The sequence below is a fragment of the Nuphar pumila genome, chromosome 9 (genome assembly GCF_984573655.1).
Source record: "Nuphar pumila chromosome 9, dmNupPumi1.hap1.1, whole genome shotgun sequence".
Taxonomy (NCBI): Eukaryota; Viridiplantae; Streptophyta; class Magnoliopsida; order Nymphaeales; family Nymphaeaceae; genus Nuphar; species Nuphar pumila.
The window spans coordinates 110552233-110570879 of record NC_143257.1 but is presented as its reverse complement, the minus strand read 5'-3'; the positions used below and the strand labels follow the sequence as shown (position 1 = coordinate 110570879).

The 18647-nt window shown below is 36.0% G+C and overlaps 1 protein-coding gene across 7 annotated transcripts; it reads left to right on the top strand.

The window, feature by feature from the left end:
- The first annotated feature begins 2080 nt into the window (after window positions 1–2080).
- Window positions 2081–9650, top strand: LOC149828860 (squamosa promoter-binding-like protein 16). 7 transcript variants are annotated; one of them, XM_090017765.1, is made up of 14 exons: window positions 2081–2781; window positions 3662–3941; window positions 4039–4121; window positions 4570–5207; window positions 5300–5493; window positions 5931–6077; window positions 6159–6820; window positions 6933–7007; window positions 7088–7195; window positions 7297–7414; window positions 7502–7637; window positions 7728–7866; window positions 7972–8574; window positions 8674–9650. In XM_090017765.1, exons 4-14 carry the CDS (start codon window positions 4609–4611, stop codon window positions 9106–9108), a joined length of 3216 nt encoding a protein of 1071 aa, XP_089873891.1. In that variant the 5' UTR covers window positions 2081–2781; window positions 3662–3941; window positions 4039–4121; window positions 4570–4608; the 3' UTR covers window positions 9109–9650. The 7 variants fall into 7 exon arrangements, with proteins under 7 accessions (XP_089873891.1, XP_089873886.1, XP_089873887.1 ...); XM_090017760.1 differs by having other exon boundaries at window positions 2081–2498; window positions 2603–2781; window positions 3662–4121; window positions 5931–6820; XM_090017761.1 differs by having other exon boundaries at window positions 5931–6820.
- The last annotated feature ends 8997 nt before the right edge of the window (window positions 9651–18647 follow it).

Below are 18647 nucleotides of genomic sequence, written 5' to 3'. Positions count from 1 at the left end.
TTACATAAAGTGTTAAAAAATAAACAGGCTTTATACTTTACAAAGCCGAGTTACTCGATCTTGGCTCGTTAGAAGCATAGTGACAAATATCGTGAGATTTACGAAAATCTTGCGATAAATTGCCTAAAAGTTTAAAACAGCAATTTCTCGCAAGATTTTCAAAATATCATGAGATTTATGAAAAAAAACATAAATACCGTGATTTAAACGTGATATTTATGTTTTAAACGGCTATTTATTGCAAAAAAATTATGTATTTTTATTTTTAAATATTTTTTATTAATATTTTCTTATAAAAATTTTTTTATATTTTTTAATTAAATTTTTTATTGCCCAGATTTTGCCAAAAAAATGCAAGATTTATGATTTTTTTTTTCAATTTCTCGCAAGTTTTTGAAAAAACGAGAAATTGTCGATAAAAACTTTTGTCACTATAGTTAGAAGCATAACCAGCCGATTTACTCGATTTCGGCTCAAGCTCGGCTATCATGAGCTGACCCTAGCTCGGATACAAGCCGAGTTCTAACAAGACTGTTCAGGCTCGGTTTCGAGCTCGAGCTGAGTGTGAACAGTATATTTTCAGCTGAGCCGAGCTTCTTGAGACTCGGCTCGGCTCGAGCCGGGCTCGTACATAGATAGGCATCAACGTTGACTCCCAAGTTCCCAACGGACAAAGGACAATCAGATTGGTTGATGCTGTCATCAGGGCAATTTCGTAATTATCACAAAGTCGGGATAGCGTGGACGATGAGATGGCACTGGCTTTGGGCGAGGACAGATACGGACAACCCATCACCAAATCCGTCCCGTCCGACGCTGTCCCCATCACCACCACCCAACGACTTGTCTTTTCCAGGTTCGTACGTCTCGTCCGACCCTCCTCCCCGATTTTTACTTCCCTTTTCCACGCTCGTACGTCTGGTACGCACGTCCTCGACCTTGCCACCCTCGTCTCTCCACGTGTCGAAACTTACACCGTTCATCTTAATATGGATGGCTCGAAAGGCCCTCATGTCGTTATCCCTCTCTCGGGGGGAGGCCCACGTTAACTTAACCATGGTTAAGGTGCGTTCCTCGCGTGCTCAGTTGTCACTGTCAACGCCTTCCCCTTGGGTCGTTCGTATAGTACAGCACAAGTTTGCGGATGGCTGCGATCTCGGGAGGATCAGCACGATCCCATCGGGCCATGCTCGTAGCAAAATGACTAATTTGCCATTGAGCATCACACAAAAAGTCGTGGCCCTGAAGAAAACGATTAAGCGAATCGAAGCGCGTTGAGTAATTAAACAAAAATATGCCCTTCAAATATAATGGGCTTTTTATTTAAAGAGTAATTTAATATTAAATTAGTTGTATTTAAATGGATTCAATTATATTAAAATGATTACAATATTTTTTAAAAATTAAAATTTAAAGATACATGGTTATTTTTTTAGATTCAAAAAATAACTTGGATTGATAAAGTTATTTTTTTTTTGAAAAAAGAGTTTAACTTTTCAATTGGTTCAAAAAGATTTATAATGCTAAAAAAAGTAATTCTGCATTTTTTAAAATATAAATTTTTTTAAGAGTATGTTAATCTTTTTAATAAGATTGAATCCACTGTTAAACATAACTAGTTTAATGTTAGATTATTCTTTTATTTAATTCACTAAATATTTTAAAGACCAAAAATATCTTTAACCACAATTCCTAGTTAGCTGCTGCATAAGTTGATGGAAATGTCTTCAAATTGTGAAAACGATTGATACGTCGATATCAATTTCTCCAGCATTTTCTTCTCAAAACAAAACAAATCTCCCGCATTTTCTACATAAAATTTTGTCTGAAAAAATTAATTTTCCTTTTATGTTTCAAAAACTCACGGAAAAGACTACCAAGCCTCTTACAAGGGTACAAGAGTCATTTCGAACGAAACTACCACGGCCCATACACCACCACGTCCTCATCCGTATTAAAGTTGAATATGAGGAGGGGTAATTTAGTAATTATGGTCTTCATTTGCATTTTAATCAATAGGATTAAAATGGTTAACTATCATTAGTCAACACCGAGGGAAGCAAGCATTCTTCATCTCTCGTTTTGATGGAGTACGGTTAAGGTCGATAGCTTTGGTAAACGTGCTGTTTGGGATCTAAAATTTTCTCTGGGAAAAAGAAGAGACGAGAAAGAGGAGGAGGAGAGCAAGGACGATGGTGTAGAGTTTGAAAGTCGTTGCTTTTCCGTTCGAGCTGAAATATTCAGTGGATTCTTCAAGTGCTCACAGAGGGAAAGAAGCAAAAGCGTCTCTCTCTCTCTCTCTCGTCTTTCGTACTGAGATTCTATGTTCCGATGCTCCTTCTCTCCCCTGCTCTTTTGTTCTGCCAGTGGAATCGAGAGAAAGAAGAGAAGAATAGAGAAAATGAATCTCGAGCGCAGGATTTTGCTTTCGGTATCTGGGGAGCCGCGAGCACTGTTGCGCTAGTTTCTTTGCCGTGTTCTTTGTTCCGACTTCTCATGTGAGCTAATCCTCAACGAAGTTTTCATTGTTTAGTTGTTAAGCACACACATGGTTCAGAGACCTGGGCTTATTGCGGTTCTTCCTTTCTTTGTGCACCAAAAGAGAAATCCTTTCCGTTCCGTCCTAGTAGCGGTTTTCCTTTTTTTCCGGCGTTTGATGAGATGTGAGATCGGGAGATTTTGTCCATGCGCTTCCGGAGCAGATACAGGATTTCGCGCGGCGGAGGTCGGAAAACCGTTCAGATTTGTGGCCGTGCTGACGGCGGCAATGAAAATTTAAAAGTATGCTACTGATCGTGTCTTATATGTGTTATTTTTGGTCTGTCGATTCCGCTGTCCTCTTTTTCTCAGCTACTGGATCATTGATCGTCATCAGAAGCCCTAGTTTTTCTGAAGGGGCAAAGTCTGTTCAAGGGAAACGGTAGTGTCAGATTTTTTTGCTTACGGTTGATTTATTTTATGCAAATTACAAAATGGTGCCCAACGTTTTGCGTATTTACAAGTACCAACCCTTCAGATTTTAGGTACCAACTCCAGAGCTTTTGACTCCGCTATAGATAAACGTAGAAGCTCCTCTCTCCACGTCTGCAAGGTATAGATTACCCAAGGCAAAAGACCGTTTTTTATCTTTGTTCTTTTTCATAATAAGATCACATTTTGCCCTTTCCTCTTTTCACTGTTTCATTCTCTTCTGTTTTGATTCCTTCAGCCTCTCTCACTTTCACGCCAAGTCTAATCCCGGCGACTTCTTTCTCCCTTAGATGTGTACTGGTTTCCTATTGATAACTTTACAATATTCTTCCATCATAATCTCTCTCATCCAAAATTGGCACCCATGCACCAACTTTTGCATGTGGGTGTCCTGATTTTTCATTTGTAGATTATTTAGTTTAATTTCTTTCAAGGTATGAGCTCCCCAACAATGTTTTGATGGGTTTATTACGTGGTCGTTATTTCAATGGAGAGAATGAGGAGAATCAGGTGGATGGTCAATCGTGAGTTGGGGGGTTTCGACGAAGAAATTAGGGAAAGCAATGATAATTTCTCATTTGATTTTTCCTTTTCCTATGGTGCTTTTGATAGGTATTTATGTTTATAATCGGATGGTTCTTATTATTTCAAAAAATACGTGCTGTTTTAATTGGACATTTTATGCAAACAGGGATTTGATGGTAGGCAATTTTCATGTTGAACAGAGATCATCCGTAGCTTCATATAGGAATCGGGTGTAAGCTCACCAGAGTGCATATATTGCAGTAATTATGGAGACGTCCGCAAGGCTCAAGTGAAGCCATAAAAGGTTCCCGTCGGAGTGTATATGATTTCCGTTCGAGGGGTTCATGGTTTCGTCTACATTTTCCAGATAACAATGAAAGATGAGAGGAGCGAGACCTTATCATGATAAAAGCTGCTGGAAGGAAAATAAAAAAGGTTGCTGTCAGGTAAGCCTAAAATGTTTGCTGGTATATCTGCAGTGTGGTTTAGTTTGGAAGAAAGTTTAGTACCTAATGGTTATTTTTGACATTTTCTTCATATAAGCTGAAAAAGAATAGCTTCACTTAGGCGCTTGGTTGATTAGACATCCCAAAGGCTGGACTGTATCTGTAAATAACAAAAATCAGGTTTGTTTTTCGTAATTTGTTCGTTTATTTTCGATACGTCAAGAGAGGCGCTTCTTCTTTTAATTGATTTTTATTTTGCTCGTTACCTTTAATTTGGATAAGCGAAACCAGAATGGTGAATTTTGACTCTGAAAGTTTATTCTCTCTTTTTGGACTTTCCTGAGTTCTCCCTTTGATTTTGGTTTCAGAATGGAGAATTTAGTTACTAATTTGTGTTTTATATGTAGTTTGCTTGCCATGATCCATTTGAAAAATTGGTGTAACAAAACAGTAGATTTTGCAGCCACTTATATGATGAGAATTTTATTTTCTAATTTGTTTATATATAATATGTGAGATTTGATTGGTTGGATTTGCATTTGATAGAGGTTATGATCACCAAGGGTGATTTTGAATCTGGGAGGTTTAATTTTATTTCTTTTTCTTTGCCCATTGAATTTTGGTGCAGTGACAGTGAATTAGGGTGATTGTCTTGGGGTCTATAAAAATGGAAGGAGAGGGAAGTCCACAAGTTGCTTGTCCCTTATTCATCCGCCAGGCGGTTCCTACACGCTTCTGTGATGCAGCTGTTATGGCCAAGAAACGCGATTTGCCCTGGGCTGACACTGGTTGCCACCAACCGAAACATCTGCCTTTGAACTTGGTTGAGTTCAGAGGTTCATCGGCAAATTGGAACCCGAATGCATGGGGTTGGGACAGTGTCATGTTTGTTGCGAAGCCAGTCGGTAATGAGGGCCAGGATTGCACCTCTGTTGTCGAATTGGCTGACAAGGGCAGAGGAAATGAAAGCCACAATCTGCCAGATTTGAGAAAGAATGCAAAGGACGAGGATCCGGAAGACCTCTCACTGAAGCTGGGGAGTGGTTCATACTTGATGGTGGATGATGCTGCGGGAAAGCCAAACAAGCGAGTTCGATCTGGTTCTCCCAGCAGCAGCTACCCGATGTGTCAGGTGGATGATTGTAAAGTGGATCTATCGAATGCTAAAGATTATCATCGGCGACACAAGGTTTGTGAAGTCCACAGTAAGACCACCAAAGCATTGGTTGGAAAACAAATGCAGAGATTCTGCCAACAGTGTAGCAGGTGAAAATGGTGTAACTGATTTTCAGCTCTTCTGGTTTCTTAGGTGCTAGTTTTTGTCCTCAAGATGGTTCATGTCATACTTGTCCATGCAGGTTTCATCTACTTCAGGAGTTTGATGAGGGGAAGAGAAGCTGCAGGCGTAGGCTTGTGGGGCATAACAGACGCAGAAGAAAGACTCAGCCGGATGATGTATCTTCAAATGTGCTGCTCTCTCGGGGGAGGGAAAATAGTAGCAGTGGGAACTTGGACCTTGTTAATTTGCTGACCGTTTTAGATCGTCTGCAAGGTAGAAAGGATTCGCTTTAACCTTGTGTGTTTTCTCCGCCGTGTGTGTGTGTGTGTGCACACTCACGTTCGGCATAGACATGTTTATCCATTACCATGACTCATCTTCCTAGACTGTAATCTATTTTCAACCATTGGTCAAAATTGCCATGTTTAACACTTTTACATGCTCTAGCACTTGATCTGTGCGGTACTTTTCTGTGCTTCCATTTATGTTCATGAATATCTGCATGATTGTAGCAAGGTCTTTCTAACCAAAGGAAAGAGTGGACGTGCTCTTAAGTAATTTCTTGTTGCTTTGCAAAAGTCACCATCTGTTGTGCTCTTTATGTTTGTTGGATGATTCTCCGTGCTATACTGCTATTTGCTTGCATGTTTGTACGAATTAGCAGTGAAAATGTTATATGATATTGTTTGACACAATATTTCTCATCTTAGGGAATAATGTGGATATAACTAGCAATGGTCTGTCACTACCTGATAAAGAAAACCATCTTCTTCAGATTCTTACTAGGATAAATTCATTGCCACCTGCCCGCAACATGAGTGGTCAGTTTTCTTTACCAGGAAACATGGATCTAAATGGTAAACAGATGCCACGATCTTCAGAATATGCATCTAAAGCTAATGGGAATCAAGCTGCTAATTCCTCAGATTTTCTGGCAGCCCTTTCTGCTGCACTTGCGGCATCTTCTGCAGGAACTCAGTTTCCATCAAATTGCCTTAACAATCGTACTCATGGTGCTGATGACATGGGTGAGCAGGAACATCCTTCGATGAAGTTAAACTTTGAGGATCATGTGGTTGGTTCCAAATTAAAGAATAACTCTGGCACACCCCATCCTTCATCTGTGTTTGAGGCAAGCAAGTCATTTCTTTCACCTGATGTTTTAGAGCATCCTAAACGACCTTCTCAACCAAGTAAACCATTGCAGCTCTTTATTTCTTCTCCAGAAGATGATAGTCCAAAACTGGGTTCAGGTAGGAAGTATTTCTCATCTGATAGCTCTAATCCTATAGAGGGGAGGTCCTCTTCATCTTCTCCCATAGTGCAAAAGCTATTTCCTTTGCATTCTGCAGAGGAAATGGAAAATCAGGAGAGAGTGTCAACTTATGTAGATGATTGCTTGAGAGTAGAGGCCACTTGTAGTAACAGATGGAGCTCACCTTTGAATCTCTTGAAAGGTGAAAAGAGAATAGCTGAAAATGGAGTTGTTCTGAGTTTAGCTTGTAGGGGACAGGAATCAGGGTCACTGGTCAGAGGAGCAGGCTACACATCTTCATCTGGGTCTGATCATTCTCCATCTAGTTCAAATTCTGATGTTCAGGTGAGCTTTCTAATCCTCATTCACTGATTGTATTTTTCATATATGCCTCCTTCCAGAGTAATAGGAATGTTGTTTACCTGCTACTGAAAATGGTTGGCTTATTTTAATATAGGATCGAACGGCGCGAATAATCTTCAAGCTGTTTGACAAGAACCCTGGTGACTTCCCTCATGCACTTCGGCTACAGGTAAAATTCTCTAGGAAGGAAAGGCTGGGAACTCAAATTATTTCACATATTGATAGGAAATCTTTTACTGTCCACTTCAGATTTTGGATTGGCTTTCACACAGTCCATCAGAGATAGAGAGCTATATAAGGCCAGGTTGTGTTGTCCTCGTAGTTTATTTATCAATGCCTTGCCTTGTTTGGGAAAAAGTATGTTTCATTTTCCTTCTTGATTTCCAATCACGCATCTGATTTTTGTTCAGAGCTTTTTGTTTTTATTCCTTTTCAAATGGTGTATGCTGGCCTCACAGATTCTTGAAGACTTTCGGCAGCATGTCATCTCACTTGTCCAGAACTCTGGCTCAGAGTTCTGGAGAAGTGGTCGTTTCCTTGTTAACATGGATAGGCAGTTGGCATCCCATAAAGATGGTGAGTGCAAATTATAATGTTGAAGCATTCAGTTGACAAGAATGTTATGTTCTCCTCGCATGATTTTTTTGTCAATCAATCCTCCAGGGAAAATTAGGTTGTCCAGGTCCTGGAGAGACTGGAATGCTCCCGAACTGGTCTATGCATCTCCGCTGGCAGTGGTAAGTGGGCAGGAAACGTCCATTGTTTTGAGGGGTCGAAATTTGAGAGTTACTGGCACCAGGTCAGTGTAATGTTTTTCCTGTGCAACTTTTTCTTTCAAACTATAAGCTGCTTTCTTCTACTCTTTGATACTGAAGTGGAATTTCTCTAGGATTCACTGCACGTATATGGGAGGATATGTGTCTGCAGAAGTTTGTGAAAATTCAATAAGCACCAATGATGAGCTTGGTTCTGTAAGTTGTAGCTTTCCTGGTGGAGCATCCTTGTTATTTGGCCGATGCTTTATTGAGGTAAATTTTGCTATTCATCTCTTGGATTTGTTACTTTGGAACCTGTTTAGCAATATTGTTTATTTTGTGATTCTGAGAGTATCTCCTTGTGAATGCGAGTTGCAGGTTGAGAATGGCTTCAAAGGCAACAGCTTCCCCATCATAATTGCAGATGCAGATACATGTAAGGAATTGAGAAGTCTGGAACCTGAGTTGGAGCAAGGTATGAGGCAATTGAATGCGAACTCAGGTGATGAAGTGCAGGATGGTGGATTGTCAAGCTCTGGCAAGGACATCGTCCACTTCCTTAATGAACTTGGATGGTTGTTCCAAAGAAGAAACAGACACAAAGGTTCCACAGATGAAGATTTTTCATATAATCGCTTCAAGTATCTCATTGTCTTCTCCATTGAGAGGGATTGGACTACATTAGTCAAAAGGCTCCTTGATATTCTTATGGAGAAAAATTTGGAAGGGGAAGGATTTATGGAAGAGTTGATGGAAATGTTGTCAGAAATTCAGCTACTGAACAGAGCAGTGAAGAGGAGGTGCATCAAAATGGTCAATTTGCTTCTCCATTATGGCGGTTGCGGAGGCTCGGATTCTTCCAAGGATTACCTTTTTGCTCCCAATTCAGTTGGGCCTGGTGGCATCACTCCTCTGCATCTAGCCGCCTGTGCTCAAGGATCTGAAGACTTGGTTGATGCATTGACGAATGATCCCCAAGATGTAAGCATGATCAATTCGAAAGTCCCTTTTTTCATCATGATCTGATCAGAGTGTTAGCTATCCTCTTATTTCATTTTGTATGTGTTGATCTTATGCCAGATTGGGTTGAATGCATGGACTTCAGCACTAGATGCAAGTGGGTTTTCTCCTTATGGCTATGCCTTAACTAAGAATCACCATTCTTACAACAGGCTAGTTGAGAGGAAACTATTGGACAAGGCAAATGGGCAGGTTTCCATCACTGTTGTACACTCGTACACTTCATCAATGGAAGAGTCCTGCATCCTACCACTACCAGACTCTCAGAGATCAAAACCCTCATCACGTCAGCAGAATTCTTGCACAAGATGCTCAGTCGCCGCATTGAGAAGACCAGGTCGACTGCCTGGGGGGATGCTTCGCCGGTCGTACATTCAGTCGTTGCTTGCCATCGCCGCAGTTTGTGTTTGTGTTTGCATTCTCTGCAGGGGCCGCCCAGAGCTGGGAAGGGTTGCACCCTTCAAGTGGAGGAACATATCATATGGTTGGCAATAACCACAGTAAAGGAAAACATGGGCAACTCCATTTCCTCACTGCACATGATTAGAAGAGGAGAATCTCTCCTTGTTAATCTGCCTTCTCCAAGCATAGTGGTGAGAAAGGAAAGAATGAATTGGTTTTGAAAATAGAATCAGTGAGACAGGCAGCTGCGTGTGATTAATCAGTCCCAACAGCTTGCTCATGTGCTCAAACATCTATCCAGTCTATTCATTTACAGTGTTTGGAAAGAATTGTTGGAAGCAGGGACTTTCAGTATCTTGATTTTTGGCTCCTCTCAATAAGTGCGGGATCAGCATTTCCTTAGAAAAGAGCTGAGGGATAAGAGAGGAAGTGTGGCTCGCTCTTCCTTGGTGTCTATTAATCTGATGAATCTGACGGTGGTGGTAACCCCTCTGACCGTGCTTTAAAATTTGTCATCATTGTATCAAAATGCATGAAATGGGGTATAGAAAAAGATGTCAATTCTGAGAAAAAAAGAAGTGTATAGATAAGTTTATTTCCGAATATCTTATTAAAGAGGCCTCTTTGTTAGTGTAGTTTGTTCGTTCATTTCCTCCCTTTGACTGTTTTGATGTAAACGGCTTAATATACACCCTCAATTCGGCCTCCCCTATTCAGCAAGTGGGCCCAGGAGGAGTGGGACCCACGGCCTCGACCTTACTGTTTATCAAAGGACCTCTTCTTGTGTCTTTTACCGCGTGTCCCCATCTCTTACCTAACCATGGATAAGAGAGAGAGAGAGAGAGAGAGATCAGCGTTGTGGACGTCTCTTGGCTCTCAATTCTCGGAATGCCCAAAATGCACTCAGGTGGTGGTTCCGTGATTTCTGTGCTATACAAGGGCATCTTGGTAATTCTGTGCTATAAACCCATCTCAATTACTTTAGAAACACATCATCTTATTTTTGTTACAATATAAATGGATCGGTACTCTCTTGGTTGTACATTCATGTCCAGACTGAAGTCGTTCTTTCAGCACTTTTTACATGTAACACCTTATTATCAGCAAGTGGGCCTCCGCTTGTCTGGAAGGAGCTGCTAGTTTTCGTCACCTTGTGTTGTGAGGTTGCAAGTTCGAAACCCAATAGTACGGCTGTGTAACCGGTGGGGGTCTGCCTAACCCCAGTTTGCATATAAAAAAAACTTTATTTTCAGCATTTTCTTTGTTGGATATTAAATTTTAGTTAGATTCATCTTATTACTCTAGAAAATTCGGATATAGATTTGACTTCGCATTTGCTACCTAATATCAGATTGAGATTGGGATCTACAAAAATGATTCATCTTATTACATGAGTGGGGCTCACTCCTCACTACTAACCCTAGGGAAAGTCGAATCCCAGCTCATTCTGAAAGAGAAATGTCATCCTCACCTGATTGTTTATCTGTCTTTCTTGGTAGTTTGACCCGTAATTACTAGAAAACAAAATGGATATGGCAAGCGATGCGTGAAGCAGAAGCGAGAAGTGAGTGATAGAAAGTAGTATGAAGTATAGAACGAGTTTCGTTTTGGAAGCGATTATGAAAATGCATGAGAAGCGAAAAGGAAAACGCAAAGAAAATGAGTGGGAAGCAAAAAAGTTAAATAATATAAAAAGAAAAAGAGTGCCAAGTGAGTGAGAAACAAGTGGGAGACTAAAAAGATGCAAGATGAAAGCGATTTGAGAAGTGAGTGGAAAGTGTGTTTCCCACAAACAAGAAGCGAGTTTCCCCTATGCTTTCCTTTTTTGAATGAAGCATGATGCTTCCCCAAAAATGAGCTTTCCCCTCAAGAAGGTGCTTCCGGTAACTATGATTTGGTCACTAGATGCATAGGTCATCAGAGACTCATCATTTTAGATCTTGGGGAGGGATTTGGTCAAGCTTGCCTAACTGGGTTTTGAATGATGAAGTGATGTGGAGGGGGCTTAGATATCGGTGGACCTACCAAGGACAATGGCCCCTATTCGCTAGGAGACAAACAGTTATGCAAACTTTCCAGGGTTTGAAGACCTATTAGAAGGTGTGCGTTCGAATTCCCTTTGTCCCTAAGGCCAATTGAGAAAAACATTTCCATGGTTCAGTGTAAACAAATATTTTGGAAAAAGAAAGAAAGAAAGAAAGAGAGGGTAGGAAGTTGGTGAGGTAGTAGGACAAACCATATGGAACTAATTAATGAGACAAAAATTAAACTTGATGGATGATCTTAAGAGGGCCTTATCCAAGCTTTTCCAACTAAAATGGCAATTGCACGCCTCTTTTTCCACTGCAACTTTCTCTCCTGCGTATGCATATACTCGTCTGAATAAAAATGTCATTTACACGTAGGTACCTAACTTATAACAAGTGGCGTTTCACTTTTGTAGCTCATCATTCTTTTATAGTTAAAGGAAAAATAGTTAATTTCCAATCATAGTTGCAGGGAAGTGGGAGCGGAAAGCGATTCGGGAAGCGAAAACGAGAAAGCGAACTAAGAAGTGAACCGAAAGCGAGGAAGAAATAAAAACACAAAAGAAAGAAAGAAAGAGAAGCGAGATTCCCCTAAATGAGAAGCGCTCTTCCTATTTTTTTTTTTTAGCACTTTTCAGCAAGTTTCATACTTCCTAAACGTGCTTCTCCGTGTTCTATGGCACTTCTTTCAAATAAGTCGATCATGGTCTGCACCTTACCTTTCAAAGCCAGCAAGTGCAATTTTGGTAATCCTGCATAAACAGGGGCCTAGAAAAAACCCTGGTTGCTTGGCACTCGGTTGCGTGTCCCAAGGACAGAGGTGGGTTGGAAATTTGGAGGCTTTAGCTGTTGAATAAGGCCCTCTTAAGCAAATAGTGATGGAGACTTGCTCAAGGAATCGGTCCTTGGAACTCGTTTATTGAATCTAAATATAAGATTAGTGATGGACCAATTTTATGAAAGAAGCATCACTCTTGGGTTAAAGGCTCTTTTGTATGCAAAGGTATTGCAAATAAGGTTATCAACAGGCTGGGTTATGTTTGGACCTAGGTAGAACCAGATTCAAACCAGATTTGAGATGATGGTACACGGTCCGGACTCAGGTTTAATTTGACTCACCATAAGAGAAACCATACCTGGGTCCTATAGGACTGACTACATGAACCAGACCCAGACCATTTTTACATTGAAAAATTACGGATCTTAATTGGAACTCAGGTCGAGCCCGGGTCTGGTATAAAAATTCACAAACCATACCTGGCTCTATGTATTAATAGGACCCTTCGGGTCCAACCAGGATTCTAATTGGGTCTTGTTATTTATCACCAAACCCTGAACCTATAGGGTTTAGAATGAGTCGGGTCCGGATCAAAAGCGACCCGTTGACACTCCTAATTGCAAGTGTTTGACTTCTTTTTCCCCTCAAAATCTTAAATAGACTTGCTCGAGGGATGGACCGTTCTCCTTTCTCTTCCTCGTATGGCTCAGTTAGAGGCAAGAGTTGCTTGCCTTCCCAAGGATGCCTTATGAAAGGTGGGGACATCACAAAGAGCAATTTTCTTTGCTTGAGACCACTCTTTGCAGGAAGGGTTAATAAGCTTGACCGCATGAATTGGCATCTGAATACCTAGATTTTTTAATGCAATCATTTCAATATTTGTAAATTATATATATATATATATATATATATATATATATATATATATATATATATATATATATATATATATATATATATATATTGAAAGGCAAGCTGGGTTAAGCAGACCCCTTACACAACAATACCATTGTGATTTGAACTTACCACGTCCCAATACAAGGTGACCTGTACTCACTGCTCTTACCAGCCAACCGGAGCCACCGTTGGTGTGTATATATATGTTATTAATGAGGATTGCTAGCTGGGATAAGCCATAATCATACTTATTCAGACGAGGCCCAGAATTGGCATTTGAATGACCTAGATTTGTAGCACAATCATTTTAATATTGTAAACAATATTTATTTTATTAACGAATTGGTAGGTTTCTGCTTAACAGCCAGTTTTCCTATTTAAAAGAAAAAAGAAAAGAAAAGAAAAGAAAAAGGTTTCCAAGGTCAGTATTATTTTTTAATCAAATTAGTTTGCCATTAAGCAACATCTTAAATCAGCTTCATTGGTGTTAAGATATATTTGCCTGATTATCTCTTCTCAATAAAATTGTAAACCTTCTAATTGTGATGGAAATAAAATCCCAAGATGTTCTGCAACTACATTTGATTAGGGGTGTCAACTGGTCGGATTTACCAAGACCCGACCTGGACCAAACCCTATAGGGTACGGGTATGGTTACAAATAAGAAGACCCTATTAAGACTCGGGTCCGGACCCGAAGGTCCGATTAATACATAGACCCAGGTATAGTTTGTGAAAATTTATACCAGACCCAAACCCGATCCGAGTTCTGATTAAGACCTGCAATTTTCAATGTAAAAATGATAAAAAATATTACTTTACAGGGTATGGTCCGGGTCTGGTTCATGTAGTTCTTATCGGGTCTGGGCATGGTTTCTCTTATAGTAGACCCAATTAGACCCATGTCCAGACCTGATACAATACCCAAAAATTTGGTCCAAGACTGGTTCCACCTGGGTCCGAACCAAACCCGACACACCCCTACATTTAATGCTTCAGCCTTTCTCAAAATTTATTTTCTCATTGGGTCCAAAGGAGCAGCAGTAGCGTGACATGTGACAACATGGTTGCTAGAAATGGGTGCAACACTAGTAGAGTTCAAGGTAGTGGTAATGCTACATGAGGGTTTAAAAAGTTTAAATGAGTTTCTTAAGGCCCTGTTTGGGAGCCAGCAATTGAGGATGCATCTATGAAATCAACAATTGTTCAAGGAATTATGATTTTACCATTTCCTACTTGCTTGTTTGGGAGCACCAATATCGAATTTACCACACACTACAAGAAATAACGCCTTTACTGGCACCCGGCAGGCACACTAGTAAAGGGTCATTTTCACATGCGCTAATATACTCAGCTCAAGTGAAAAAGTAAGTTATATTGGCATCAAACATAAAGTGTCAGTATTTCCTGTAGCACAGAAAGAAGTGCGCCAGAAAAAAGATTTTTATTAGTGCATCTACTTGTTGCGCCAATAAAGAATATTATTTTTGGCACACATAAAAAATGCTCCAATAAAAAAATGGGGGTTTAAAAAAAATTGACTTTTGGAAGACCCACTTACGCTCTCTCCATCGCACCGTGTATTCACCGCCACCGTCGACGACCACCACCACCATCATAAGTGACCACCACCAACACCATCAACGATCACCACTGCCACCGTCGATGACCTCTCCCTATGAGTTCTGTGCCCTCTATATCTCTCTACCTCTCCCTCCTCTCTATGTTCACCAATGACCACCGCCGCTGGCATCTCCCTCTCTCTGCCACTCCTCTCTCTCCTCACTATGTGTTCATTGGCCATCACCGTCGACCAACTGCTCCCTCTCTCTCTGTTCTCTCTCTCTTTCCTCCTCTCTTTGTGCTTGCCAACCATCATAGTTGTTGCTCGCTCCTATTGCCTGCTACCATAAGCAAGGTATTTTTTTATTTTTTATATTTTATTTTAGGAATTTTATATATTAATTGCTAATTTAGGGTTTTATTTAGTGAATGCATGATTAATCTGATTTTTTTAAGTATATTTAGATTTTAAGGGTTTTGTATTTTAATTACTAATTTTAAAATATATTAAGTAAATGCATGCTTAATCCAATTTTTTTTCAAGTATGATTTAGATTTTATGGGGTTTTGTATTTTAATTACTAATTTAAAAATATAATGAGTGAATGAACGCTTAATCTATTTTTTTTTCAAGTATGATTTAGATTTTAGGGTTTTTTTAATTTTAATTGCTAATTTTATAATTTATTTTTGTGAATGCATACTTAACCCATTTTTTTTAAGTATGATTTATATTTGAAGGGGTTTTATTTTAATTTCTAATTTAAAAATATATTGAGTGAATGCATGCTTAATCCAATCTTTTTTTCAAATATAATTTAGATTTTAAGGGCTTTGTATTTCAATTCCTAATTTTATAATTTATTTAATGAATGCACGCTTAATCCATTTTTTTTCAAGTATGATTTAGATTTTAGAAGTTTTGTATTTTAATTGTTAATTTTATAATTTATTTAGTGAATGCATGCTAAATCTAATTTTTTTCAAGAATGATCTAGATTTTAGGGGTTTTGTATTTTAATTGTTAATTTAGAAATATATTATGTGAATGCATGTTAATTCATTTTTTATATAGGATTTAAAATTTAAGGGTTTCATATTTTAATTCCTAATTTTTAAATTTATTATGTGAATGCATGATAGTTTTATTTTTTTCTCATGTATGATTTAGATTTTAGGGTTTTTATATTTTAATTTTTAATTATGTAATTTATTCTATGAAAGCAAGCTAATTTTGTTTGTTATCATATATGATTTAGATTTTAGGGGTTTTGTATTTTAATACTTAATTGTATAATTTATTTTGTGAATGCATACTAATTTTGTTTTTTTCTCATGTATGATTTAGATTATAGAGTTTTTATATTTTAATTCTTAATTATGTAATTTATTCTATGAATGCATGCTAATTCTATTTCTTTGTATTTTAATTGCTAATTTTGTTACTTATTAAGCGAATGCATGCAAATTATTATTTTCTCATGTATTATTTAGATTTTAGGGCTTTTTATATTTAAATTTTTAATTATATAATTTATTTTGTAAATGCATGCTAATTTTATTTTTGTCTCATGTATGACTTAGATTTTAGGGTTTTTGCATTTTAATTACTGATTTTGTTATTTATTGAGCGAATGCATGCTAAATCTGATTTTTCTCATATATGACTTAGATTTTTGGAGTTTTGCATTTTAATTGCTAATTTTGTTATTTATTAAGTAAATGCATTCAAATTTTAATTTTTTATGAATATATGATTTAACTTTTAAGGTATTTCATATTTTTATTCTTAATTATGTAATTTATTCTGTGAATGCATGCTAATTCTATTTTTTTCTCATGTATGTTTTAGATTTTAAGCCTTTTACATTTTAATTGCTACTTTTGTTATTTATTGAGTTAATGTATTCTAAATCTAATTGTTTTCTCATATATGATTTAGATTTTTGGGGTTTTGCATTTTAATTCTTAATTATATAATTTATTATGTAAATGCATGCTAGTGATATTTTTTTTCTCATGTATGATTCATATTTTAGGGCTTTTACATTATAATTAGCAATTTTATTATTTATTGAGTAAATTCATTCTAAATGTAATTTTTTTCTTATCTATGATTTAAATTTTAAGGATTTTACATTTTAATTCTTAATTGTCTTATTTATTTTGTGAATGCATACTAATAAATTTTCTCATGTATGATTTTGATTTTAAGAGTTTTGCATTTTAATTGCTAATTTTATTATTTATTGAGTGAATTCATTCTAAATCTGATTTTTTTCTTATATATAATTTAAATTTTAAGAGTTTTGTATTTTAATTCTTAATTGTGTAATTGATTATCTGAATGCATGCTAATTCTATTTTTTTCTAATGTATGATTTAGATTTTAGGGTTTTTGCATTTTAAATGCAAATTTTGTTATTTATTCAGTGAATGTATTCTAAATATGATTTTTTTCTCATATATGGTTTAGATTTTAGGATATTTTGTATTTTAATTCTTAATTATGTAATTTATTCTGCGAATACATGTTAATTTTGTTTTTTCTCATGTATTGCGAATTTTATTATTTACTAAGTGAATGCATTCTAAATCTGATTTTTTTATTCTATATAATTTAGATTTTTAAGTGTTTTGAATTTTAATTCATAATTTTATAATTTATTCTATTAATGCATGCTAATTTTATATTTTTCTCAATGTATGATTTAGATTTTAGGGTGTTTGCATTTGAATTGCTACTTTTTGTTATTTATTGAGTAAATATATGATAAATTTGTTTTTTATTTATGATTTAGATTTTAGATCTTTTGCATTTTAATCCTTAATTATGTAATATATTATGTGAATACATGCTAATTCTATTTTTTTCTCATCTATGATTTAGATTTTAGGGCTTTGACATTTTAATTGCTAATTTTGTTATTTATTGAGTGAATGTATGCTAAATTTTGATTTTTTTCTTATATATGATTTAAATTTTAAGGCATCTGTATTTTAATTCTTAATTTTTTTAATTATCAAGTGAATGCATTCTAAATCTGATTTTTTTCTCATATATGATATAGATTTTAGGGCGTTTTGCATTTTAATTCTTAATTGTGTAATTTATTATGTGAATGCATGCTAATTCTATTTTTTTCTCATGTATGATTTAGAATTTCAGACCTTTGCATTTTAATTACTAATTTTGTTATTTATTGAGTGAATGCATTCTAAATTTTTTTTTTTTTGTTATAGGATTTGGATTTTAAGGGTTTTGTATTTTTATACTTAATTGTGTAATTTATTTTGTGAATGCAAGCTAATTCTATTTTTTTCTCATGTATGATTTAGATTTTAGAGCTTTTTCATTTGAATTGCTATTCTTGTTATTTATTGAATGAATGCATTCTAAATATGATTTTTTTCTCATATATGATTTATATTTTAGGAGTTTTGTAGTTTAATTCTTATTTATGTAATTTATTTTGTGAATGCATTCTAGTAATATTTTTTTCTCATGTATGATTTAGATTTTAGGGATTTTTGAATTTTAATTGCTAATTTTGTTATTTATTGAGTGAATGCATTCTAAATATGTTTTTTATTATATATAATTTAAATTTTTAAGTGTTTTGCATTTTAATTTTTAATTATGTAATTTATTCTGTTAATGCATGCTAATTCTATTTTTTTCTTATGTATGATTTAGACTTTAGGGCTTTTGTATTTTAATTGCTAATTTTATTATTTATTGAGTGAATGCATATTAATTTTATTTTTTTCTCTTGTGTGATTTAGATTATAGGATATTTACATTTTAATTCTTAATTATGTAATTTATTATGTGAATACATGCTAATTTTATTTTTTCCTCTCATGTATGATTTAGATTTTAGGGCTTTTGCATTTAATTGTTAATTTTGTTATTTATTGAGTGAAATTATGCTAGATTTGATTTTTTTCTCATATATGATTTAGATTTTAGAGGTTTTATATTTTATTTATTAATTTTATTATTTATTGAGTGAATGCATGTTAAATCTGATTTGTTCTCAAATATGATTTAGATTTTAGGAGTTTTGTATTTTAATTCTTAATTATGTAATTTATTTTTTGAATGCATGCTAATTTTTTTATATAATTTAAAATTTGGGGTTTTACATTTTAATTCTTAATTTTATAATTTATTTAGTGAATGCATGCTAAATCAGATTTTTTTCTCATATATCATTTAGATTTTAATTTATTATTTAATTTTCTAAACATGAAAAATCCTATACTAGAATCATCACAAGCATCAACAAAAAAATCTGAAATGTTTGCTGAGTTGTTAAGTATTTGCTATGTCATATTGATAATGCAATATTGTTTATGGTAACT

What these genes read in the sequence shown, in the direction of transcription:
- LOC149828860 (XM_090017762.1), top strand. Translation starts at nt 4,609, where the DNA reads ATGGAAGGAGAGGGAAGTCCACAAGTTGCTTGTCCCTTATTCATCCGC. An exon ending in TTCTGCCAACAGTGTAGCAG is followed by an intron (nt 5,208 to 5,299) that starts GTGAAAATGGTG and finishes TTGTCCATGCAG; the next exon opens with GTTTCATCTACTTCAGGAGT. An exon ending in CTCATGCACTTCGGCTACAG is followed by an intron (nt 7,008 to 7,087) that starts GTAAAATTCTCT and finishes TGTCCACTTCAG; the next exon opens with ATTTTGGATTGGCTTTCACA.